This window comes from Penicillium brevicompactum, assembly GCF_028827555.1.
Source record: "Penicillium brevicompactum strain IBT 35665 chromosome Unknown utg000003l_segment0_segment0, whole genome shotgun sequence".
Taxonomy (NCBI): domain Eukaryota; kingdom Fungi; phylum Ascomycota; class Eurotiomycetes; order Eurotiales; family Aspergillaceae; genus Penicillium; species Penicillium brevicompactum.
Genome location: NW_026623206.1, coordinates 2,487,827 through 2,512,699, shown reverse-complemented (window position 1 = coordinate 2,512,699; position 24,873 = coordinate 2,487,827). Strand labels below are relative to the sequence as shown.

The window sequence follows — 24,873 nt, the reverse complement described above, 5'->3', positions numbered from 1 at the left end:
GAGAATGGTCGGGAGGAGAACGAGCTTCACTGGAATAAGAGAGGTTTCACCAGTACAGATAAGAGGAATAGAAATATAAGCAGACCTTGATACCGAAAGAGACTTGGACGGTTGAGCTTGTCAGTCTGGATTGGGAGTGAGAGAAGAAAGACTAACCTCTGCGGACGGCCATGAACCAGAGGTAAAGCGAAAAGATCAGGATAAATGTCAATGGTGTGCCGCTTACCTGACGTGGCTCAGAAGGGTTAGAAGGGTGACAGATAAGTCTCTAAAGATGAGAGTTCGTGGGAGGTGAGAGAAGAGGAGAAAAAAAGAGGGAGAGTATATAGGAGAGGTAGCGAGAGAGGTCACCGAGAGCGAAATGCTCTGCTGGTAAAACGTGTAAGCGGTTGAAAGTACGATGTCGATCAAGTCCTTTGTTGTGGACATTCTACGCTATGGAGGGGAAGGGGAGAGGTATGAAAGAGAAATTGAGAGTGAGAAGTTTAGTATCAATGCCTCTCACACTTTCTTCCCAACTTGCCTTGCACGCTCACCAGTCATCCAGAACAGCTTTCACCCCTTGGGCACTATATACATTCGTACGTTGGCAGTCTCGGCGACATACGAGAGCTCACGCTGGTACACGAGCTGCTCACATATCTGGTCTGCCCTCAGGAGTTGGAGTTATCAGCACAAGACCAAGCTGCTGAGCCTCCCGATGCCGCGTAGCTTTCCATGATGCTGACTACAGAGCCATATGTTCCAGCCACCATCAAGAATGTCCCGGAAAGAACCACAAATCCACTGAAGCAGACCATCAAGATCCACTTCACTGACTTCTCACTCTTGCCTCGAGACCAATTGTCGTAAAGCCACATGCAGCCCATAGGCTGGAATGACATGAGGGTACCAAGCAAAGCCCCAACGAGGGAGACAAGGTCATTGAAGACAGGTATACTGCTAGCAATCACGTATGCGATCACGGTAATAGCAACTGTACAGCTGAGCCATGTGACCCAGTGCGTCATCGTGTTTGTGGTCAGGTGCTTGGATCCTTGGAGGATGCGAAGGAAGATATATTTCGCCGGTAACTGAGATGTTAGCCGAGAAGAGGAGAGTGCTAAGGTGAGTACGTACATGGATCACAAGGAGAGTAGTGACAATCAGTCCTGGAAGAGCAAATCCATAGCTGATTTTTTTCACGAGTGGACCGGCGGATCCCAAGGCAGGTGAAGCAACGTACGATCCGCAGTATATGTAAACAACACACCCAACAACAAGGTACGTCACCGTCACAATCGTCTGACAAACGAAGAGCGCCCGGGTATACTTGGTGGGATCACGCATTTCGGACACAATAGGGAAGAATCCAGGGGTTCCTGCATACGCCATAACGAGAGTCGACACCGCGGTGATTGCCTTCGTGAAGGATGGGTCGCCGACTATCTTGTAATCGGGGACCCACACGCCCTCCTGAGGGGCGGCAGATGGGCGTTCTTGGAGACCGACAGCGATGGTCACCATGAAGACTGCACTCGTCAGTAGCTAAATCACGATATAAGGGGACTATACTTACTTGCGGTAAGAATTCCGACAAGTCCAACCCAGGCCAGCCAGCTGATCTTGGCTAGTGTTTGAATACTTCCCAGTGTCAACCCAATGACAGCGGCAATAGCGACGAATATCGCCGTGCAGGCACCGTGGCTAGACATAGCGTTCAGGGAGATCGAGATACCCAGCATGCCAGACCCTGCAACGAAGATCCAGTCTACATCGGTTGAGCAACATGACCACGGGTAGGTAGGCGGCGAAGATATACTCACAAAGCACAAATGCACCTCCAAAAATAATTCGCCCAATTTGACCGAACATCAAATACCCCGCGTCGTCGATACCATAGACCTCAGGATGCCGCAACTTGAAAACACCCACGATGTAATCGGACCATGTCGTGATACCGGCAATGGTACACAGTACGATGACTCCCGGTACGATACCCAAGGTGTCGAATGCAATTGGAATCGACAAGACTCCAATGCCAATCATACTCTTCGTCATCAATGCAACTGTGCCAATCCACCCAACCTATAAAAATGTCAGTCGATGTTGATGCTTTGCCCGGGGGGATGTCCAACATTGCGGTAGTTAGGCCCGTCTTCTGTGATTTCACCAAAGACTGCATCGTGGGTGCGCTGAACGCCTTCGACCTGACCATCCTGTGAAGGGACGGGGGTCAAGTTGCTGGCTTCCTTCTTTTCTGTCATGTTTGCTACATGTAGCTTGGAATTGTGGGTTGTTCGGTTGACAATGTAGTAGTAGTGTGATGTAGCACTTTGCTGGGCAGGATGGCCGTTTATAAAGTAAGTTTAATCAAAGCATTCGGGCCCGAGACCGATGAAAATGTGATCATAGCTTTCCTCCACAACTTCCAAGATAGGTGAGATAAGCCATATTAGAGAGAAATAAGGAAGTAGATGGCTTTACTGGAGCGTCTTGGGTAAGTGAAACCTGTTGTCATTGGATGGCTATCATATCTCGGGCTGTATGAACTTTGTATCCCCGCTTAGCCGGCGTCATTGACAGGGGCTTCTAGCATTTTTGAATCAATTCAACTTGCTCCCCATCCTGCACTCAACTGGTAGAGGGACACCAACATTTCATGATGTACCAAGCAATTTCAACAACCACATCACTCAGGTTCTCACGATAGTGAGGTCCACAGGCACAGGGGATATATGTATACATTGAATCCAGATCTTTTTCGCTAAGGATCCCGAGTTTTATCGGGAAAATTTACGAGCTAGAGAAAAGGGGTCGCCGCATGGGGTCTCAGGGGTCGGTTTCAAGACTCAATACAGACAGATCGCCAATCACATCAAAGTAGCCAGCGGCAGGGCTACCGACGAATTCATCCAGCCACTCATTGTATGTTGAATATGCTCGGGCAACAATGCCAGGCCGGGAATCTTCCCACGTCAGGCAATCCTCAGCCAGACAGAGCCCAATTTGATTCAATTGAAGGTCTGTGTTATTTCTAAACTGCCGCTTCATATACACTACAGTTGGTATAACGCAAGTATATACCGGGAGGACCCCCGAGGAAGATCAAAGCCATCGGCTAACGCCCTCCTGGCAGGCTTTGGATTGAAGTATTTGACTCATTTTATCGTGTCCCATTCAACCAGTGACACCTCAGCGGTCGTGTAGTTTTCTGGGTCTAAATGGATCATAAGCTCAATGTTGCATTCAGAATGGCAGACGAGCTTTGAACTAAATGTGATAGCATGGTCATTCTCTTATGAAGTCACTTAAGATTGCTTGCCATGTCCGAAGCCTGCAAAACGCGCTGCCTTAATTCAATTTGTTTAAATGTGAAGAATTGTCTCGAGTTATCATATCAGGACTCTTAGTTAATAGTCACTGCCGACGTGTAAGTTTTCCTATCATGATCCCCATACAAAAAATATTTAGTTCCCCACACATCCGGGGGCCCCATCGGGGCCCCGGCCCGCCACACCCGGGTCAGAATCACCGGAAGGCTCCAGCATAGATCCAGACGACTATCATGTGGTGTTTTGTGCTAGCGTGTTTTATCGTACTTGACTTGTGGCCATTTGTGGCATTGTCGTGGGCATATGACATCCATCAGGTCATCAATTGACAAGGCGGGCTACTGTCCCGGCTTGCGCCCAGCTCGGATTCGAAGCCGACAGGTGCCCTCTTCGTCCATATCTTGGGCTCCAAACTGCCCATGCTTTCTCTGAGCGGATTGATAAAATTTTATCTCATTAATAAGACTTTGTCATATCATCAAAGACTCTTTGAATAAAGATTAGATGATTGGAAGTGGCACTCAGCCCTGAAGCCCCGGAGACGGCCCGGGAGAAATGCATAAATATATGTCGAATGTGTAAAGCCTCCCAGAGGCGATCTATACAAGGCCTATAGGCTGTTCAAAAGTGTATGGAAAGAATATAAAACGCTTGAACCATCAAGCCTAATTACATGATTAATTATAAGTTCTCACCATGAAAACGCCTCTTCAAACAAATCAACCGTCTTCTCTCCCTGCACATCTCTCACGGCTTCCCGAACACTGTCGCCCAGGCCACCGGGACCACAGACGCTCACCGCCATCGCACCTATCTGGTTTGATTTCTCCTTCTCCAGTATAGATTTGATACACGGCTTGCCATGGTGGATGTTAACAGGCACGCTAGGTGGGGCACACTGCATCCACGGCGTGTCTGGTTGTGGGATGTACTCTTCGACGGAGTCCTTGTGAGCTGTGACATGCAGGCTGATGGAGAGCATCAGTTGTGGGAACTGGAAATATGAGTGGCCGTTGGGACTGATTGGGCTGTTCAAGGAATCGTGACCGAGGATCTCCGTCATGAAAGTTTGAATCCAAGTAAGATGGTCTGTCCATGTTAGTCCTTGTTCAGATACCGAGAGGGCTTGTTTCATACCTAAACTGCGGACAATCCACACCAAATGTACTTTGCGAGTGGCAGTCTTCGAATCGTTGAATGTACTGATGGCCTCATTCAGATAAGACATAGGGTGAGTGATGCCAATGCCGCCGGCGATGAGTAGCAAAGTGCCATAGGATTCAAGCGAGTGAATGCCACCTATAACGTTAGCGATCGAAATGGAGCCGAGAAAGGCGTTCATACCAAATGGTCCCTCTGCCAACGCCATCGCTTTGATTGACCCTTCAGCCGAATCTTCGGCTTTTTGAATCAACTTCTTAGTGAAGCCATCTTGACCTTTAATCAAAACAGACATGGTCGTTGTTTCCGATCCTCCAATCAGAGCTCGTAGAGAATCAGTCGAGCCACGCTTCTCACTAAGGGCTGCTGTACCCGACGTCGATGTCCATGCGACCGTAAATGGGTGCGAAGTCCACAAACCCAGGCGCGGCATGTAGAGATACATATGCTGACCAGGACGGAATCGCCATGCGCGAGATACCGCCACGTCGACGCGAGCGACAGACCCAGGTAAAGCTTCGATTGTGGCAGTGGTGGGTTTTCTTCCAAGGTTTCTCCAAAGAAGAATTCCAACGCGGCTTGCGCGGTCCAGGCCCCATAGAATCAGCGTGCCGAGGAGAACTTGCTGTTGCAACAAGTTCTTGAGATGGTACCAGAGAGCGACGAAAGACATCAATGCCAACGCTATGTGAAGATGGAGGAAAAGTTCGTAAAAGGCATGTCGGGCCGGCGACAAAGACTGAACGACGATGAAAAGGAATCCAAGAATGGCCTATGATGTGTTAGTTGTAAACATTCGAAATTGGCGGATTGCATACAATGAGACCGCCGAGATATAGCCTCTGCTGCCATATGGTATATAGGACGTAGTCGGTGCCATCTAGCAATTGTAAGCTTCGTAACCAATTTATGATGAGCTTTACTTACAACTGTAAGCGTGACCAGCCAATACAGCACTCATGTGAATGACAGCATTGGCTGCGATCATCCGACCAACCCATCTATGCATGAAATTGAAGGTGTCGAAGGATATCCCCAAAATTTGAACCAACGGATTGTTCCTTCCAGCAGCGAGAACCAACCCCGGTGTGTTCATGACAGCCAAATGGCCTGCAGAATACTTGAGTTGGAACATCTTCTTGGCGTAATCGTCGATCCACCAGTCCACCGTGACGATGATGAAGATCAGGTTGAGCGCGAGGTATATCAACAAAGCAATGATCTCCAACCTCAGAGGAATCGATCCCATGTGGAGTCTGAGGAATCGAAACTCGCGACTGTGGCGGGTTCCCCAGATAGGCGCATAGAAAATGTGCTTCTTGAGGGTAGCGTCAAGCCAACCCGCCTTTGCCAGTTGTGTCTGGTCTCCTCCATTCATAGCCTTCTTCGATCTTTGGCGATTGTGAATGCGAATGGCAGTTTGCCAGGTGAACATGATAGCGACGACACCACCGGCGACAAACAAAGGCACTGCGATTGTGGGATTCATGGGAGGCTCCCCCGTACCATTTCCTTTGAGTTGGACACCCATTGTGCCATCCGACGAGACAGAGACTTGAGATGCTGATCGAAGATGAGGAAATAGTCAACCACAGAGAGCGTGGAATGTCCGGCCACTCCTGCAAGATTGAAGACCAAGGGTGAGAGTGTAAGTATCTAAAAAGAATTGAAGTCGCGTGGGAAGAGAATTAATCTTGATGTATAATTGGCGTTGTATTGGATGGACCACTCTGGAGATGGGTATATGCCGTCATTGACCCCTGGGGGGTAGGCAAGTTTGGTCTTGCCCCATATGAATGAAAGCATCGTCACGTTTTGGACAACTGCGTGTCTCACATGGCGAGTGTAACGCCGAATCGGGCGAAGTAGATCTTGGTGCGGGTGGATGTTAAGGTTAACCATGGGGAAGGGGATGCGCGCGGTAAGTGGCCGGCAATTCTAGATCCCCGGGAACTGCCCTGTCATGGCCCAATCGGGGCCACTTGGCTTGATTAGGGAGAATGTAGTCAATTAAAGTGCTAATAATGACATTTGCGGGTTGACTAAACTTGGAGCAAAAAGACAAGGGGCCTAGATGCAGTTGTTGTTGTTCGGCAATCCGAAAACGGAAACCCTCGGGAATGTTGACCGTTGTTGCCGCCTCCGGGCATAGAATAAGCCCTTTTCAAATGAAAGGTCAAAAATGAACACAATAATAATAAATGTTAGTTATTACACGGATTTAATTGCTTGGCTGACTCTTTGACTTTGACAGAAAACTGTAAAGTTTAAAATTTAAGCTTGAAGAACTCTGTTTTAAACCCAACGTCATATCATCAAAGCCCTAACGTGGCCCGCGCGGCTGGCTGGGACGCAACTGCAACGCTGTGAACAATGGTCTTCAGAGTGGATCCAACGTAGCAGACGTGACGCAATTGCAACTTCTAGCAAAGGCCAAATACCATTGTCATGAATATCATGACATGGCAATCCAATATTTGGAAAATGTTGGGCGGAGGGCCGTGTGTATGGGCTGTCAGAGCCATCTTGAATAATTCTCTGGATCTAAGTTAAGATTCTTTAGTTTTTCTAGTTAACTCTGGTCAAATCTGGTCAAACTTTACGCACGCGCCGCCTGAGCCATTCCCAAAACAGCTTGAAAGTCGCAGCGGGGCAAACAATTGTCACGATCGACTGCCAAAGTTTAAGGCCGAGACTAGTCGAAATCTTAACACAGATCGTGATGCTATGTTGCAGTCAGACCATAAGTGTTATTGCTACTTCAAAGCACATGATCGTCGAATTGCCACAGAAGATTTTGAAGCCTGAACCAGTGAATATTGCAGTGTATCCACGCGTAAATCCAGTGCTCAAGAACTTACTATTACCAGAAACAGATATGTCAGATGACCGAGAGCTGAGCATGCCCTGGACCTTGGCAGTGCGTGAAAGCCCAAAGCAATCAGGTGTTAGGATAACCTGTGCTGTGGTTACCTTTCTTCTTCTTCGTTTTTTGTCCTTATGTCCCGGGAAAATAGCAGGACCTGGGAATTCGGTATCGCAGGGGAATGATAGTTACCAGGCACAACAGATAGGTTTCGTGTGGCGAGTTTTCATGAATTCTGTCTTCTCATTGTTTCCCTCACTACATGTATCCATGCTACTGACAAGAGGTAAGTAATCCAATGTTTTATGCTGTCAGGCCTCGGGACCTTGACTCGCGATGCTCAAAGCAAAATTCGAATACTGGGAAATTATACGCCCGAGGTCACCGCTTCGATTCGTTTCTATGTCCACATCGTTCGTCATTTTCTTCATTTCTGAGCCCTGGGGTCTTTGTGGGTACAGGAGGCTATTTGGTGGAGCTGGATGATATTCCTGATCCGCTTGCATCGTAGAGCTCCCTTCTGAGTAGTCTTTGTGTGAGGCAGATACGTCCTCAAAGCAACAACGCCCAATTTGACGAAGAAGCTGATGATAGGGAAGCAAGAAGAGTTATGGTAGTAGCAAGCAATAGATAGCAAGCAGGAAAGCAAGATCATAAGACCAATAGCAAATTACATAACCAAGCAGGCTAGAAAGACGCATGCAGAAATGCGTTAGAATCCTGAGTCATCAACGATGTGCCGAGATATGGGTCATGTGACACAGGGTCATGTGATGATAGATACACATCATGTGATGCATGAGTCAAAAGTTAGGCATCCAAAGGTAGTTCCAAGGTTCAAGGCAACAGATTAGTCATTCAACTCCTGAGCCCTGGAGCCCCGGGTGTTGTACACTTTCGTAGCCGTCCCACATTGTCAAATGAGAGCTACAAAAAGGGGTTGACGATGTCACCTATGAGTCCCAAGGACTAGCAGCAGAGATCAATCGAATGCAGACGGTGAGAGGAAAATACGGACAAGGGCACATGCTCCATACCCAGGCGAAAGTCAGTTTGAACACCTCGAGGGCTACGTCATATGTTCAATGGTCTTAATTCCATGGGCATATCCTTGAATTGATAATAAGTAGAGACTATGCCACGAAGGTACTGGCTGCAGCGACGGTATGAGCCAAGGCTACGAGGGATGGACTTTGCATGATGTCGAAAATTGAAATCTCCGCGCCAGCCTGCACAGCCAACATGTTTCGCAGTTCAACAGCAACAAGAGAGTCAACGCCAAAATCTGCCATGGATTTTGAATCGATAACCTCTTCGATAGGAATCAAGAAAATTTCCACTAGTCGTTCAGCGAGTGCTTGCAAGACAACCCTAGAGGCCTCTTCTGTCGAAGATACAGAGGTTAGTTGATGAGACAGAGCGTGAGGGGACGAGGAAGGCTTGGTGGCAGTGTTGCTGTTCGCTGGTTTGATATATCGAAGCGCATCAAAAAGCGCATCACTGAGTATTGTGTCGTCACCACCCCTTCCAGTGTTGATCCCGACCACAATCTGAGGACAAGGATAGATAATGGCCGACTCAATAGCCGATAAAATTTCGCTCTCTTCAAGTAGTCTGTACCCCGAGCGCTCCAGCCTGTCGTGAACAGATCTATTTGATGCAACATAGCCCACATTCTTGACGGCGCCGATGTCAAGAGATACTCCTGGCAGGCCCTGGCTCACTCGGTATCTGGCCAAGGCATCCTGGAATGCCCCTCCGGCTGTATAATTTGACTGGCTTGGGTTGCCAATTACCCCTGCCAAAGAGGATAGCATGATGAAGAAGTCCAGATCCTTGCCGAGGTGATGATGAAGATTCCAACTTCCTTGAACCTTCGGAAAAATGGCAGCATTGTAATCATCCAAGCCCATGTTCTCAATGATAGAATCGCGAAGCACCATAGCGGCCTGGATGACACCACGGATCGGGGGAGATCTGGGCATTTATCCAGGGCGACAGACAATTCGGACATTTGTGAAATGTCGCAGTCAATTAGATGGACCTTCGATCCAGGGTACGCATCCTCAAGATCACCCGCGAATGACTTCGTGGTAGCTCCGCTGGTGGCACTTCGGGACATCAAAATCAGACTCCTGGCACCGTGCGTCAAGAGCCATGTAGCGACTGATCTTCCAATACCACCAACTCCACCAGTGACTAAATAGGTCGCGTCTGGGCGAAGCCTCAACGTTGGCTTGAGAGGTAGATACTATTTTGCTTAGCAAAATTCACATTCGGTTCACAGAACTCACCTCGATAGAACAATCCTCTGCCGACAAGACAATCTTACCCATGTGCTTACCCGCCTGCATCTGGCGGAATGCCTCTTCAATGTCCGCAACAGGATACACCTTGACAGGTTTAACAGGATGTATCAATCCTTGCTGCAGAAGATTGACAACTCGAGTCAAAGCGCGATGGATGACTGGACTACCAAGCCTCACCAATGCAAGAATGTCGATAGAGGAAAAGGATGCGACAGAAGTAAATGGTGCCATCTCAAGATAGTTGTTATGTTCCAAGTCAATCTTTCCAATTTCGACAAAGTGACCGAACGCAGCCAAACAATTGAAGCTTTCTTGAAGAAGTTGACCTGATAAACAGTTGAGGACGACATCCACACCTTTGCCCCCCGTGACTGACATCAGTTCGGTCGCAAATGTTGGGTCACGGCTCGAAAAGACATGACTCTGTGGTATCCCATATTCAGACGTGATGAATTGGCGCTTCTCCACAGAGCCCGCAGTTGCATACACCTCAGCTCCAAGATGCTGAGCAAGTATGATTGCAGCTTGTCCGACGCCACCGGTCCCTGCATGAATCAGAACAGACTGGTGTTTGCAAATCTTTGCAGTGTCGTATAAAGAAATATAAGCCGTCGCGAATGCCATTGGAATCGATGCAGCGGTGCAAAAGTCGAAATGGGGCATGACACAAGCAGCAGTCCAATGAATTCGTATCCGGTTTTGGTACTTGCCATCGACGAGTGCAATGACACGGCATCCGATGGCAAAGCCATGGGACGCAGCGGCAGTGCCAACACGAGTAACAATGCCCGAACATTCCAACCCCATGACTGTTTGGTTGAGCTGACCCATTGCGGCCATGACGTCTCGGAAATTCAGGCCAAAGGCCATCGGTTGGATTTCGATCAGCTCCGGAGTCATTGCAGCTTCTAGCGGCGCAATCTCCTTGAAAGTCAATGTCTCCAAGAGGCCGGGGAAGTCAACCTCCAGTTTCAAGGCTAGGTTCGGATCTGTTGCAAGGAATGGGGAGGATTTAACCACCCCTTCGACACCCTTCGCGATAAACCTATTTCGATCAAAATCCTTGACCAATCTGGGAACAAGGATCGAACCATCGCGCTCTGCAAACTCGAAGTCGCGACTTGGTATGTTTGGACCATTAATGATACTAGCGAGAACCTTGGTGATGGCTGCAGCCCATCGAGGTATGTCTCGTGTCTCGGTATCAAGTGATACATATGTCTTTGTCGAATTTTCACGGCGAAGTGTCCGTAGAAGCCCGAGACTGAGGGCACTTTCAGGCCTTTCGGATTCAATGACCCCGCCAGTGGTGACCCAAAGCAGGGCTTTGCAACAAGTCAAAAGGCGAACGATAGCCTTGAAGTCATTTTCTTTCAAAGTTGAAAGAGAAAAGTCTCCATGATCACCGAGGAAAACACATATTTTGCCAGTGCCGTCAACCAAACCAAGGGGAGTCACACTGACCAAGTCCGGAGCGGTGATAGCGGCAATGGAGTGTTGTAAAACTCCCATCCGATCATCGAGGCAAGCAAAATTCAGGTCATGGATCAGAACGATGGGCGGAGATTTTGAAATCTCGGGTTTAGCCTGAAGCGCCGTTGCCATTATTACACTCATGGTATAAAACTCCTCAGATTCGCAGTCGTGCACATCCAGGTCGCGCCCGCTGAACCCCGTTTTATCAAGAATCGTATCCCATTCAGCCGCGGAAAGGATGGGACTCATCTTTCGCCCGTCTGAGCTACGCCACCAACCAGGCAATAGGCCAAACACAAACTGCATATCCATTTGGTTTTTCGTGTTCTCCATCAGCAATAATTTCCCACCTGGTTTGAGCAAACGGCGGACGTGCGTCATTGTGGCTACCATCGATTTGGTTGCGTGCAAGACCTGATTAGCTACGACAATATCGTAGCCGCCGCACTCAAAGTCTTGCTGCTCAGGATCGACCTCAATATCCAACTTGCGGTAAGTCATAATCGCACCCCAGTCCGCAAATTGAGCTTGAGCTTCTGCAAAGAAACCGGACGAGATATCAGTGAAGTGGTATTCGGATGCATATGGACCCCAACCGCACTTCTTGCCGTTTCCAATGGCATTGAGAATCAGAAGCGTGGTTCCGCCAGTGCCCGCACCGATCTCAAGAATTTTGGCGCGCGGATTCTTATGGATGAGGTGTTCTGCTATCCTTGCGAGATGCACGTTGCATCGGTCAAATTTGAGCGCTCCACGGTAGTATTTGTGAAGCAATTTGTCTTCCATCAAAAGCTCCAACGGGGATACCATTTTTGTCAGGAGAGGGATCAGACGAGTTCCCAAGCGAAACACGGCTTCGCCATTCACGCTGGACGAGGCAACACGTTTGAAAAGGCGTGCTTTCTCTTCATCCCCGTCCCTGATCCACGCTGAACTAAAAGGGGCCAGCTCGTCGCTGAGAGCGAGGTTCACCTGTAGTTTCATCCAAGTGTGAAACCTCTTGTGATGCCACTCCAGCTGCTGTATCTCTTTCAAGTTCAAGCACGACAATGCTTCTTGAATGTAGTGGAAGCAGGCTCGTTTCAGATCAAGAATCACGTCTCCCTCTTTAGGGTCAGCAGAGGAACCAATTGCCTTGCTCAGAGACCCCAAATCCATGTAGGAGATATCGGGAGCCCACTTGACCACACTGCATATGTCATCACGGTTAGACTCCGCCGCACCAGCCGCACCCCCTAAAGACTGGCAAATGAACCCGTCAATGACCAGAACAGGATTTTTAGCGGAATCAGTTGAATCAGAGAGAAAGATATTGGACGCAAAAGTCCTGCGGTCTGCACGAAGGAGGCGGATGTGGGATTCGAACTGATGACCCGGCCGGGATTGGATATCGTGAGATAGCCAAAGATTTTTGATAGTCTTGGGGACCATTGAAGTGTAAGTCGAGTGATTTCCTAGAAGTACTCCATAAGCGGAGACAAACACCGAGTCCAAAGTAGTCGGGTGTAGAACGTGGGTTCTTTGGTAGTTGGACGGCATCGTGGATGCAACGTCTGCAATGACCAGAGTTGCCATAGCCTGATCACTACCCACTTGCACAGATTGCAAATTCTGGAATGTTTTACCATGATAAATGGCATTAGCTCTCAAGGCTGAGAACACGTCTTCTGGTTCGATGCGTTGGAAATGCCTCAACTCAGACCATTCTTCGCGGGCATACATTTCCCCAGTACTGATCAGTCCTCTGCAGTATTCAGTCCAGCCCTGTCTTCCCACAGAAAATATGTTGAACTCATTCCAGCCTCTGATTCCAATGGCCTTGGAATCGACGGGCTTGATGTTGAGCTGAACTTCAACCCCCTCTGGTCCTTCTGGAATTATGAGGGCCTGCAGAATGTCCACATCTCGGAGTCGATAGCCTGAGAAGACTTGGTTGGTCCCTTGGGCAAGCTGACTGACAGCCTCAATGGCCATGCAGATGTACCCTGCTCCGGGATATATCACGTTGGATTGAACGGTATGCTCCCGAACCCAAGGCAAGTCCGACAGTCGAATGACATGCCTCCAGCTTGGAGCGAAAGGATTTGTACCGTTGATGGGAACTCCAAGAAGATCGTGATATCCAATTTTCCTAGACCGATGAGAGACATTCGCTCGAGGCTCGTCCCAATGTCGGATCTCATGGTTCCAGGGGTAAGAGGGAAGGTCTGTGATCACAGATAGGCCTTCTACGCCCGTTGGAAAGTTGACGCGGTTGATATCAACAGGATACCCCTTGGAGACTAGCTGACTTGCCAGGGATTGCATAGTTGCGACTGCATCTTGATTTCGAACCAAACAAGAGTGGTATGATATGTCCGTGTCTCGAAATTGGGATGTGACAAGGATATCTCCGATAGGACCAGAAAGTGCGGCGTGCGGACCAACTTCAACGGCGATATCGATGTCTGCTCTGCCACTGATTGGATCCAGGGCCATGTGACAGAATGAATCTTGGAATAGCACCGGCTGAACCATGCTATCTGCCCAGTGCTTGGGGTTCGAGAGTTGAGCGGCGTCCGTTATCCTCGTGCCGGTGGTTGGCGATGCGTAAATTATCGGGCGCAAGTCCCTTATTTCATCTTCCATGATCTCCTGCATACTGCTGAGATATGGCTCATACAAAGGCTGCATGTGATGGGAGTGAAATGCCGTTCGAACGCGGAGGCGGCGGGCGAAGATGTTGTGCTCTTTCAGCAGAATCTCAAGCTCCTCAATCGCCCCCAGATCCCCGGACACCGTGACACTGGATGGACTGTTGATGCATGCAATGTTTGCCTCGCCCCCGCGGATACCATCCAGATAGGTCTGCACCGATCGAGCGTTCAGACCAACCGCCATCATGCCCCCACGTGCATCGTCCAACTCCGACGCGATTTCACAGCGACTATAACATGCGGCCATAGCGGAGCGGAAGCTGAGTGCACCAACAGTATATGCTGCTGCGATCTCCCCACTTGAGTGGCTCGATACAGCGGTCGGGGTCACTCCCCAAGCCTCGAGCAGGCGGACTAGCGAGATTTGAATCGCAGCGCAAAGGGGCATACCAAAAGAAGTGTCTGTCACATTTGTCGTCTCTTCATCCCGGAGCAATTCGTCCAAAAGTGACCACTTGCAGCCAAACCCTCTCAAGAAACCTTCAGCCTCGAGTATGGAAGACTTGAAGAGTGGGTATGCGCCGAGAAGTTCTCTCCCCATGGCATACCATTGTGCACCTTGACCGGTGAAAACAAACCCAATCCTTGGCCGGGCACTGGCACGCGTTGCGGACAGCTTATCGTTTCCAAGAACCATCGCAAGCGCTGAAAGGGAGGAGGCCGGAGTAGTCAACGACCAGGCGAAGCGAGTGCGACGACCACCAAGAGTGAATGCAAGATTGTCGAATAAGTCATGATCCATGGAATCCGAAACGTTATCTTGCAGGTAAGCTGTCAGATTCGAAGCCATCGTTTTACAACTCTTCTCATCTTTTGCACTTAGGATGAAGATTTTGGATTGCCCGTTTCCAGGCGTGACGGAGTTTCCATTGCCGTAGCTCCTGTGGAGAACCGGCTGCCAACCCTCCATAATCAAATGTGCATTCGCTCCACCGTAGCCAAAGTTGTTCACAGATGCTCTTCTAACACCATCTGCACCAATCGGCCAAGCTGTACACTGTAGCGGAACTCTCATATTCCATTCGTCTAGCAATAGTCGCTCGTTCGGCTTTTCGAAATTTATGCTCGGGGGTATCACTTGCCGTTCTAGTGCCAACACAACCTTGATCACACTTGCAAGGCCACTTGTGGGCTCGGTGTGGCCAAGATTTGTCTTGACAGACCCAATGAAAAGTGGTTGATCGCGCGGTCTACCCTTCTGAAAGAGTGCTGCGATTGCACTTGCCTCGATGGGGTCGCCGGTAGGCGTGCCAGTGCCATGTGCTTCAAAGTACTGCACTGAAGAGGGACAAAGATCGGCCTTCTGATAGCACTCACGAATGAGCTCTTGCTGAGCTTCACAGCTGGGTGAGGTGATAGTTTCAGTCTTGCCATCTTGATTGAGATGCGTCTCTCGGATCAACGCTCGGATTGGGTCACCTGCTATCAATGCCTCGTCTAATCTTTTCAATATGATTGCTGCGACTCCTTCCCCTCTCCCGTACCCATTTGCGCGATGATCAAATGAATATCTGCCAAAACAATGTCAGGCCTGAAGCTGGAGGGCTCATTCCAAAACTTACGATTTGCCATCTTTGGAGAGCATTCTATAAATTGTTAGCGTGCGCAGATAATATCAAAACAAGACATACCCTAGAGTAGAAATTGTGACAAAAAAGTCCGGATTGATCAACAAGTTAGAGCCCCCGACAACGGACATGTCGGCATCCCCCGATCGAAGGCTTTGACACGCTTGATGCAACGCAGTGAGTGTAGTGCTGCAACCTGTGTCTATTGTCATGCTCGGCCCACGAAAATCGAAAAAATGGGATATGCGATTTGATGCCATAGCGGCTCCATTCCCAGTCATCAAGAAACGTGGCAGGTTCTCTGCATCCCGCATATGGCCATCCTGGTAGTCATGAAAAAAGGCGCCGGAGAAAACGGAGGTATTGGACCCGGCAATTTGGTCTAAAGCCAGCCCCGCTAGCAAGTCGTATGGTTAGTACAATTTGCATGTCTGATCGTGGAACCTTACCATTTTCCAAAGATTCATAAACTGTTTCAAGAAGAAGTCGATACTGTGGATCCATTGTCTCGTTCAGTCAGCAGATGCGCGTTTTCGAGGTTCAGGGCGCGCCCTCACAGAGGCTGTCTCCGTGGAGAGACCAAAGAAATGGGCATCGAAGAAGCCCAGGTCTTCTTGCAAGAAATGACCACCTCGCACATTCGTCTAAGGGCGGCCAAGACGTCAGCATTCTTTGTTCCAACTGATCCGGAAATCTGGACTAAACACCACCTACCGTACTGATATTCTCATGGTTAGGATGATACCATCCCTCAATGTCGAAGCGAGATGCTGGAATCTCACTCCAGGCACTCTCTCCGTTCTCTAGCATTTTCCAGAGCTTTGTAGGGCTAGTAGCATCACCTGCAAACCTGCAACCAATTCCGATGATCGCAATTGGCATGGCCTTCGACTGAGAGTCTGCCATAGCTGATGTGTGGTTGGTACGTGTCCAAGATGAGAAACCGGACTGGCCCTTGAAAGGTCTGGCGTGTTCGCTCGGTCCGCCAGTTTAGTCTTTCGCATGAACATGACGCCTTCCCAGGATTCGGTTTTATGAGAGGGATATTGAAGCTGCTGCAGTTCAAGCTTTCGCAAAGCCACAGGGTGACTTCGCTCGTCAACAGTCAGAAAGTGGTGTAATGTGTCATGTCATCCATGGATTTGAAAGTTGGTCAATGGGATGGAAGAGCTCTGGAGGTTGGGTTGTATTAGAAACTCCGGGGGTGATACCTGACATGTGATCAAAAGTCAAGCGAGAGCTCTCAGCGTGGAGCCGCTGCCACAGACCAAACACAAAACCTGTTAGTCGAATGAATACTCCGCGGCTTATCGTTCGGAGTATATGGAGGCCCCAGTATTTGACGCCCAGGAAATACAACAAAAGACCAGTGATGGCGAATTTTGCCGATGCAAACATGCCGCGACCTGGGATTTGACTTCGGGTTAGGAGTTAAATCTGACCAGAAAACACATTGGACTTGTCTTATGCTAAACGTGGCTCCAGGGCTAACTGCTGAGTTAGTCCCGAGGTCATAAATAGATCCAACGGATTTTGAACCTCTTCTCAACACTTCTGTACTGTACGAAGAAAGAATCGAGACTCCTCAAAAGTTGATTCTTTAGATATCATGTATGAGCAAGAAGCGATTCAAAGCACGGTCTTGGTATTTGGACCTCAGGCGCTTGCCTTCAATCAAGATTCGTTTCGGGATCTAAGCAACGCTATTGTCGATTCACCGGCACTTGGCTGGGTCAGCAATGTTGTCGCGGAGCTTCCCGAGCTTTTCATCCAGCTCAGCAACGAGAGTCCCGACCTTGGTACTATCCCAGGGGCTGTATTGCTCCAATCTATGAGCCAGCAATTGAAGAATGGCGACTTGGAAAGCATAACACAGGACACCAGCTTACCAAGTATCATGTTAACACCGCTATGTGTCATCTCACATCTTGCTGCATACACAAAATTCATCGAATGGAGACAAAATGAGTCTGGGTGGGAGGCATGGAAAAAGAAAGCAGAAGACTGTTTGAAGAAGACCCAAGTTGTGGGGTTTTGTACTGGTTTATTAGCGGCACTGGTCGTCTCTCTCAGCCGGGACTCAAAGGATTTCCAGAAACATGGGGCTACTGCTATTCGCCTCGCCATGCTGATTGGGGCTGTGGTCGACGCGGAGGATGCCAAGAACGGGAATTCAGGCTCTTTTTCAGCTGCTGCAAAAACCCAGGACGGGTTGACGACGATCGAACAGATTGTGGAAGAATATCCTGATGTAAGTGACAAAAGACTTCTCTAAAAGGTCGTTGCTCATGAGGTGAGGACAGGCTTACCTATCTGTTCGCTTCGACGAAAACAGAGTCACGGTAACTGCTCCAAAAGACGATATTCCCAGCCTTGTGAAAAAACTAGGTGCTGCAGGTATATCGACTGTGGAAATTCGGCTGTCGGGCCGGTTCCACACCACGCGTCACCAGCGTGTTGTGACCCAGCTGAGCAACTTTTGCGAATTGAGCCAGGCATTCAAGCTCCCAGAAGCCGCTCATCTCCAACTACCTTGTTTGGCAGACGTGGATCCAACAAGACAAGGGATCGTTGCGGGCAATTTGTCATCCATTGCTTTGGACGCAATATTGGTACAGCCATCAGATTGGTGGAGAACTTTCACAGCTCTTGTTGCCATCCCAGGCAGAACCAAGATAATAGTTCTCACTCAAGAAAAATGCGCACCACCGTCGGTAGTCAGCAACTTGCCTGCGAGGTTTCAGCTATTGCATCTTGCGGAGCTCATCAAAACTGAACGCTCATCCCAGGACTTCGCTACAAACGAAAATGATATCGCCGTGGTCGGGATGGCTTGCAAGGTAGCCGGGGCTGATGATATCAATGAATTCTGGGATATCCTGTGTGAAGGACGCTCTCAACACACGGAAATCCCCAAGTCACGACTTGGCTTCAAAACCGCATTTCGAGACACGGATGAGAGTAGGAAGTGGTACGGAAATTTTCTCAAATTTCACGATGCTTTCGATCACAGGTTCTTCAAGAAAACCCCACGAGAGGCTGCGTCAATGGACCCTCAACAGAGGATACTCTTGGAGATCGCTTACCAGGCTGTGTCACAGTCAGGATACTTCCACACAAACCCACACTCAGCGAATGTCGGCTGTTTTATTGGAACTTGTGCAGTTGACTATGAGTACAATGTGGCTTGTCACGCACCCAACGCGTTCTCTTCCACGGGTAATCTCCGGGGATTCATTGCGGGGAAAGTAAGCCATCACTTTGGCTGGACTGGGCCTAGTCTCACCCTCGACACTGCATGCTCAGGGGCCGCGGTTGCCGTGCACCAGGCCTGCAAAGCCATTCTCAGCGGTGAATGCGTGTATGCACTAGCTGGCGGCGTCAACATGATCACTCAACCACTTGCGTACCAGAACCTGGCCGCAGCCTCGTTCTTGAGTCAAACCGGCCAATGCAAACCTTTTTGTGTCCGCGCGGATGGCTATTGTCGAGGAGAGGGCGTCGGCGCTGTGTTCTTGAAAAAGAAGTCGGCTGCCATCGCTGATGGCGATCAGATCTTTGGGCTGATATCCAGTACAGCGGTTTTGCAAAACCAGAATTGTACTCCGATATTTGTCCCCAACGCACCGTCTCTCTCTGGCCTCTTTGAACATGTCCTTGACAAAGCCAGGCTAAAAGCCTCTCAGATCTCTTATGTTGAAGCACATGGGACAGGCACACCAGTAGGGGACCCTGCAGAGTATGAGAGTATCAGTCGAATCTTTGCTGTAGCTGAGCGGACGACCGCCGTCCATCTCGGCTCGGTGAAGGGACTCATTGGCCATACCGAAAGCTCTTCCGGTCTGGTGTCTCTGATCAAGGTACTGTTGATGATGCATTATAGCACGATCCCTCCCCAGCCCAGTCACCACAGTCTCAGCCATTCCATTGAGCCAAACCAACTAGTCAATATATCAACGTCTCTGAAGCCTTGGGGCGATCATCTCAAAGCTGCTCTGATCAACAATTACGGAGCATCCGGATCAAATGCATCGATGATCGTCCGGCAATTCACGCCCGATTCCGGTGTTGGATTTGAAGGACAAAGATGGAAGTATCCATTTTGGATCTCTGCAAACGATGAAAGAAGCCTCCAAGCATACGCAGAGAGACTGGGAGCGTTCCTAAGCAAAAGGGCTTGCCAGATGACCTCTTTCATCAGAGACTTGGCATTCAATGTGTGCCGGCAATCGAATCGGCGCTTGCCAAAAGTCATGCTTCTAGAATGCTCAACCGTGAAAGAGTTGCAGCAAAGGTTGGTAAAGCCAGTTTCAGCTGGGATAGCAACTGCACCACAAGTCATTTTGTGTTTCGGTGGACAGGTCTCCACTTATGTCGGCCTAGACCGTGGGATAGTCGCGAACACAACCATTCTGCGCTTCTATCTGGATCGCTGTGATCGACTCTCGAAAGACCTGGGTTTCGGTGGCATTTACCCGGAAATATTTCAGAAAAGCCCAATTTGCGACATCGTCAAGCTTCAGCTATGTCTTTTTCTTCGCAATATTCATCGGCAATGAGCTGGATGAGTTGCGGTGTTCAACCTTGCGCCTTAATTGGACATAGCTTTGGCGAGTTGACTGCCTTGTGTGTTTCCGAGGTTTTGAGTCTTCCCGACGCCATAAAGATGATTGCAGGTCGTGCCAAGGTGATCAGGGAGCAGTGGGGATCTGACAAAGGATCCATGATGGCGGTGGAGACTGACCTGCAACGGGTAGAAGCTATTTTGTCAAACAGCAATTCGGCTGAAGAGTCAGCGTCAATCGCTTGTCATAATGGTCCAAATAGCTTCACCCTTGCCGGTACCACCCAGTCGATCAAAGCGGTCGAAAGATACATATTGAGTGACAAGAGCAGCCCGCCTGTGCGGTGGAAGAAGTTGAACGTCACAAATGCATTTCACTCTAGCCTTGTTGACGATTTGAGATCACAGTTGGAACAAATGGCCCGAGCTTTTCGATTTAGGAAACCGACAATCCCGATAGAATTCGCCACAAAGGAAAGATACACGGAAGACCCGGGTATGACCTTCATCGCAAGTCACATGAGAAATCCAGTGTACTTCCATCATGCCGTCAACAGACTTTCAAAAAGACTCCAGGTATGCGTGTGGCTGGAGGCGGGATCCGGTTCAACGGTCACTCAGATGGTCAGTCGAGCGTTGAGTGGAGCAGGCACTACTTCGCATTCATTTGTCCCTGTGGACATCGTGACCGGCAGCGCAACATCCAATCTGACACGCGCGACTGTTGATCTCTGGAAAGCCGGGTTAGATGCAACGTTTTGGCAACATCATCCATCGCAAACAAGTCAGTATGCCACACTCATCTTGCCGCCATATCAGTTCGAGAGATCGCGTCATTGGCTGGAACTCAAAGAACCCTCAAGTCAAGTCACACAGGTGCCATGCACGGAGAGGATTGAAGGGCTTTGGGAATTCTCGGCATATCAAGACGAAGATCATCGTGCGATTCGGTTCCGTGTACGATGTGAGTCAGAGCAATATAAGGAGATTGTTTCTGGTCACACCATCGCTCGGACAGCTCCAATTTGCCCAGCAACTTTAGAGGTGGATATGGCGATTGATGCTCTTATGAATGTGCACTCAGAGTTCAGGACAGATGGTCTGCAGCCTCAAATTCTCAACGTGGAAAATCATGCTCCAGTCTGTTTTGATTCGTCACGCATCTTGTGGCTGGACTTGGTGGCCAAGGACTCCGGTACTGCCCCATCCCGAGAATGGACTTGGAGTCTCATAAGTGAGAAGAGTTCCACGGATGCGGCCCCCACAGTCCATGTCAGAGGGGAACTTGTATTCTGTCATGCGGATGACGCGCAAGTACAGGCGGAGTTCTCTCGGTATGAACGCTTGGTGACTCATCAGCGCTGTGTCGACCTCCTTTATGGCAACGATCCCAATGATGACATAGTCCAGGGCTCGAGCATTTACAGAATATTCGATGACATTGTTCAATACGGACCGAGATTCCAAGGACTGAACAGACTGGTTGGTAGAAGCTCAACAAATGAATCCGCCGGACGTGTCACGAAGAAATATCAGGGCAGGACTTGGCTCGACGCTGACCTTTCTGATTGCTTTAGTCAAGTTGGTGGGATCTGGGTGAATTGCATGACCGGTAAAGCTGAAGGAGACATGTATATTGCGAACGGATTTGAGAAATGGGTGCGTTCTCCGAGACTTCTTCGCGGCACCCCTCGACCTGAGACGTGGGAGGTATTGGCGTGTCATGAAAGACGCGGCGAGAGCATCTTCTTGACTGATATTTTCATTTTCGATCCAAGGGGAGGAACCTTGGTCGAGGTGATACTGGGAATAAACTTTGCCAAAGTGTCCAAGCTATCAATGAGCAGGCTGTTAGCTCGCCTCTCTGCTGATGTCAAGGCTCCGTTGGCAGAATCGGCACAAATTGGTGCTGTGGGCCGAAATACGGGAGATGAGCCGCTGGGGAAAGCGTGTGAAACCCCAACCCACGATGTGGTATCGAAAGTGCGACTCATCCTAGCCGATCTGTCTGGTCTAGAGACCAATGAGATCAAAGAAGATTCACACCTGGCAGATATTGGTATTGATTCGCTCATGGGCATGGAGCTCGCTCGCGAGTTGGAAGGGGCATTCAGCTGCACTTTGTCCACAGATGCCTTGATGGAAGTGTTCAGCTTCGAAGGACTTGTTGAGTGCATTCGCCAAACACTAGGCTTGTCAGAATCTAGCGACACCTCCGACGCGAACGCAACTTCGCCAGATGCGACTGATACGGCACAAAGCTCGACAGAAGAGATGCCATGTGACTTTTCTACCTGCGAGGTTCCATCGAAAGAGTTCATCTCCGAGTCACTTCCAACGGAAGCGAAAATGGTATCTGCGAGTTCCAAAGGCCATCTCATGACACCTTCATCGGTGGTACTCGAGGCCTTTGCAGAGTGCAAAGCGCTTACGGATCACTTCATAGAAGACGAAAATTGCAATGGATATTTACGGCTTGTCATGCCGAGACAAACAGAGCTTTGTGTCGCGCTTGCAATAGAAGCATTTGCCAAGTTGGGATGTGATCTGCGCTTGGCGAGGGCTGGACAAGAGCTTAACCGCATCACCCATATACCGACGCTGCAAGGCCTTGTTGACTATGTTTATGACATGGTTGGAAAGGAGTCCGGTATAATCGAAAATCGCGGCAGTGTGATTATGCGCACATCGGTGGCAGCCCCGTCAGAGTCCAGTGCTGATATACTTCAAGCTCTCCTACATTCTGCGCCTGAGCATCAATACCCCCATATGCTGACACACTTCGCTGGGTCACGGCTTGCGGAGGTGTTGTCGGGCAAGTCAGATGGCATAAAAGTGATATTTGGCACGGACGAGGGAAGACAACTTGCTTCCGGTCTATATGCAGATTCGCCATTGAACAAACTTTCATATATGCAGATGCAGGATTTTGTCAAGCGGTTTGTTTCAAAGTTGCCAGAAATGAATGGGCCGCTGAAGGTCCTGGAGCTTGGAGCTGGGACTGGAGGAACCACAAAGTGGATCGTTCCGCTTCTGGCCGATCTCGGAATCCCCGTCGAATACGTGTTTAGCGATCTCTCGTCGTCATTTGTCGCCGCTGGAAGAAAGAGATTTGGGAAGAAGTATCCTTTCATGAGTTTCAGAGTCTTTGATGTCGAAAAGGAATGTGAGCAGAGCCTTCTGGGTACACAGCACATGGTATTGGCCAGCAACGCAGTGCATGCAACTCACAATCTGAAGAAGTCTTTGGTAAATATCAGACAAACTCTGCGTCCTGACGGGTTCATCGTCATCCTGGAGATGACAAGAACCATTTATTGGGTGGACATGATTTTTGGCCTCCTGGAGGGATGGTGGCTTTTCGATGATGGACGTCGACATGCGATCGCTCACCAATCTCGGTGGAGGGACGATCTTTACTCGGCTGGATACAGCCATGTTGATTGGTCTGACGGCAATCATCCAGAAACGACGATCCAACGTGTCTTTCTAGCACTCAATGGGGAAGAAGCCAGATCGCCGCCGGCGTCGGACATAAAAGCACGACAGGGAATGATTGATGCCTACGTAGAGAACTATACCCGAGACTTTATGGTCCCAGATTCGCCCTCGGGCTGTTCTGTCGCGACGGACGGTTTGTGCGTTTTGGTGACTGGAGCGACGGGTAGTCTCGGCTCACACATAGTTGCGCATCTGTCTCAGCTACCCCAGGTGCAGACAGTCATCTGCTTGAATCGGAGGGGGCAGATGGACCCGCGCGAGCGCCAGCTCGATGCCATGAAATCGCGAGGGATTCGAGAGGCCAACTTCTCAAAGCTTGATATTATCGAAACAGACACTGCAAGCCCAATGCTTGGATTGGAGCAGCATCAATACAACCACATTGCATCAAGGATTACGCATGTTGTTCACAACGCATGGCCAATGAGTGGGAAGCGCCCGTTGAAAGGTTTCGAGGGTCAGTTCAAAGCCATGCGGAGTCTCCTTGATATTACCAGTGCAGCAGCCTCCGTACAAGGAATCATGATCGGCTTCCAGTTTGTATCATCCATCGCAGTCGTTGGTCACCAGCCCACCTTGACTGGTAACGCGTTGGTTTTGGAGGAACGAGTGCAGACAGCGGCAGCAGTTCTTTCGAATGGGTATGGTGACGCCAAGTGGACATGCGAGCGAATGCTTGATCACACATTGCACAAATATCCGCAGAGTTTCCGGGTCATGACGGTTCGTCCAGGGCAAATTGCTGGCTCCAGTACGAGTGGGTATTGGAACGAGATGGAGCATCTGAGCTTCATGGTGAAATCTTCCCAAACTATTGGGGCATTCCCCACACTGGATGGCATTCTTTCTTGGACCCCGGTAAACGACGCGGCGGCCGTTCTATGTGATCTCATCAGCCATTATACCAGCTCATCGTACCCCGTATATCACGTTGACAATCCTGTGCGGCAGCCGTGGGCTGAAATGACCCAGATTTTGGGCGAGGCTATCGGCAGTGAGGTTGTTCCGTTCGACGAGTGGCTGCAGCGAGTTCACAATTGTTCCTCATCGCTTGCATCTGGGAACCCCGCGGCTAAACTGATTGAATTTTTTGAACACGACTTTACGCGTATGTCCTGCGGAGCCTTGATGCTCGATACCACTCGGGCTTGTGAGCACTCTAGCTCATTGAGGGCTGTCAGGCCTGTGAGCGTAGACCTGGCTCGAAGGTATATTCAGTCGTGGAGATTAGCCGGCGTTTTGAAAGACTGAGCTCGCGTGTACGACAAGGATCGGGGACGCGCTGTAGCGATGGCCATAGCGATGTGGCGCGATTTTGAAGTTGAGCATAATGTCGGCTTTTTAAGATCACCAAGTGCATTAGTACTTGGTTCAAATTCAGAATGTAGGGATTGTAACAGACGCGTTGAAGACCGCGA

The 24,873-nt window shown here is 49.5% G+C and overlaps 5 protein-coding genes across 5 annotated transcripts; 2 read left to right on the top strand and 3 right to left on the bottom strand.

Annotated features, from left to right (window-relative positions):
* Positions 1-653: 653 nt before the first annotated feature.
* On the bottom strand, positions 654-2,246 carry N7506_004843 (amino acid transporter; the record flags this gene model as incomplete). The annotated part of the gene is made up of 5 exons (XM_056954137.1): positions 654-1,073; positions 1,120-1,511; positions 1,559-1,750; positions 1,806-2,067; positions 2,118-2,246. The coding sequence occupies 5 exons, from the start codon at positions 2,244-2,246 to the stop codon at positions 654-656; spliced, it is 1,395 nt and encodes a 464-aa protein (XP_056813026.1).
* Positions 2,247-4,005: 1,759 nt separating this feature from the next.
* On the bottom strand, positions 4,006-6,006 carry N7506_004842 (ferric reductase family protein; the record flags this gene model as incomplete). The annotated part of the gene is made up of 3 exons (XM_056954136.1): positions 4,006-5,247; positions 5,294-5,355; positions 5,403-6,006. 3 exons carry the CDS (start codon positions 6,004-6,006, stop codon positions 4,006-4,008), a joined length of 1,908 nt encoding a protein of 635 aa, XP_056813025.1.
* Positions 6,007-8,474: 2,468 nt separating this feature from the next.
* Positions 8,475-16,296, bottom strand: N7506_004841 (uncharacterized protein; the record flags this gene model as incomplete). Its single annotated transcript, XM_056954135.1, is given in 8 exon segments — positions 8,475-9,290; positions 9,302-9,592; positions 9,636-15,333; positions 15,385-15,408; positions 15,454-15,787; positions 15,840-15,882; positions 15,948-16,034; positions 16,105-16,296. The coding sequence occupies 8 exon segments, from the start codon at positions 16,294-16,296 to the stop codon at positions 8,475-8,477; spliced, it is 7,485 nt and encodes a 2,494-aa protein (XP_056813024.1).
* A 703-nt stretch (positions 16,297-16,999) lies between these two features.
* N7506_004840 (Polyketide synthase) lies at positions 17,000-19,949 on the top strand (the record flags this gene model as incomplete). Its single annotated transcript, XM_056954134.1, has 2 exons — positions 17,000-17,641; positions 17,694-19,949. The coding sequence occupies 2 exons, from the start codon at positions 17,000-17,002 to the stop codon at positions 19,947-19,949; spliced, it is 2,898 nt and encodes a 965-aa protein (XP_056813023.1).
* Positions 19,950-20,056: 107 nt separating this feature from the next.
* On the top strand, positions 20,057-24,706 carry N7506_004839 (Polyketide synthase; the record flags this gene model as incomplete). The annotated part of the gene is made up of 1 exon (XM_056954133.1): positions 20,057-24,706. The coding sequence occupies one exon, from the start codon at positions 20,057-20,059 to the stop codon at positions 24,704-24,706; it is 4,650 nt and encodes a 1,549-aa protein (XP_056813022.1).
* Between the last annotated feature and the right edge of the window lie 167 nt (positions 24,707-24,873).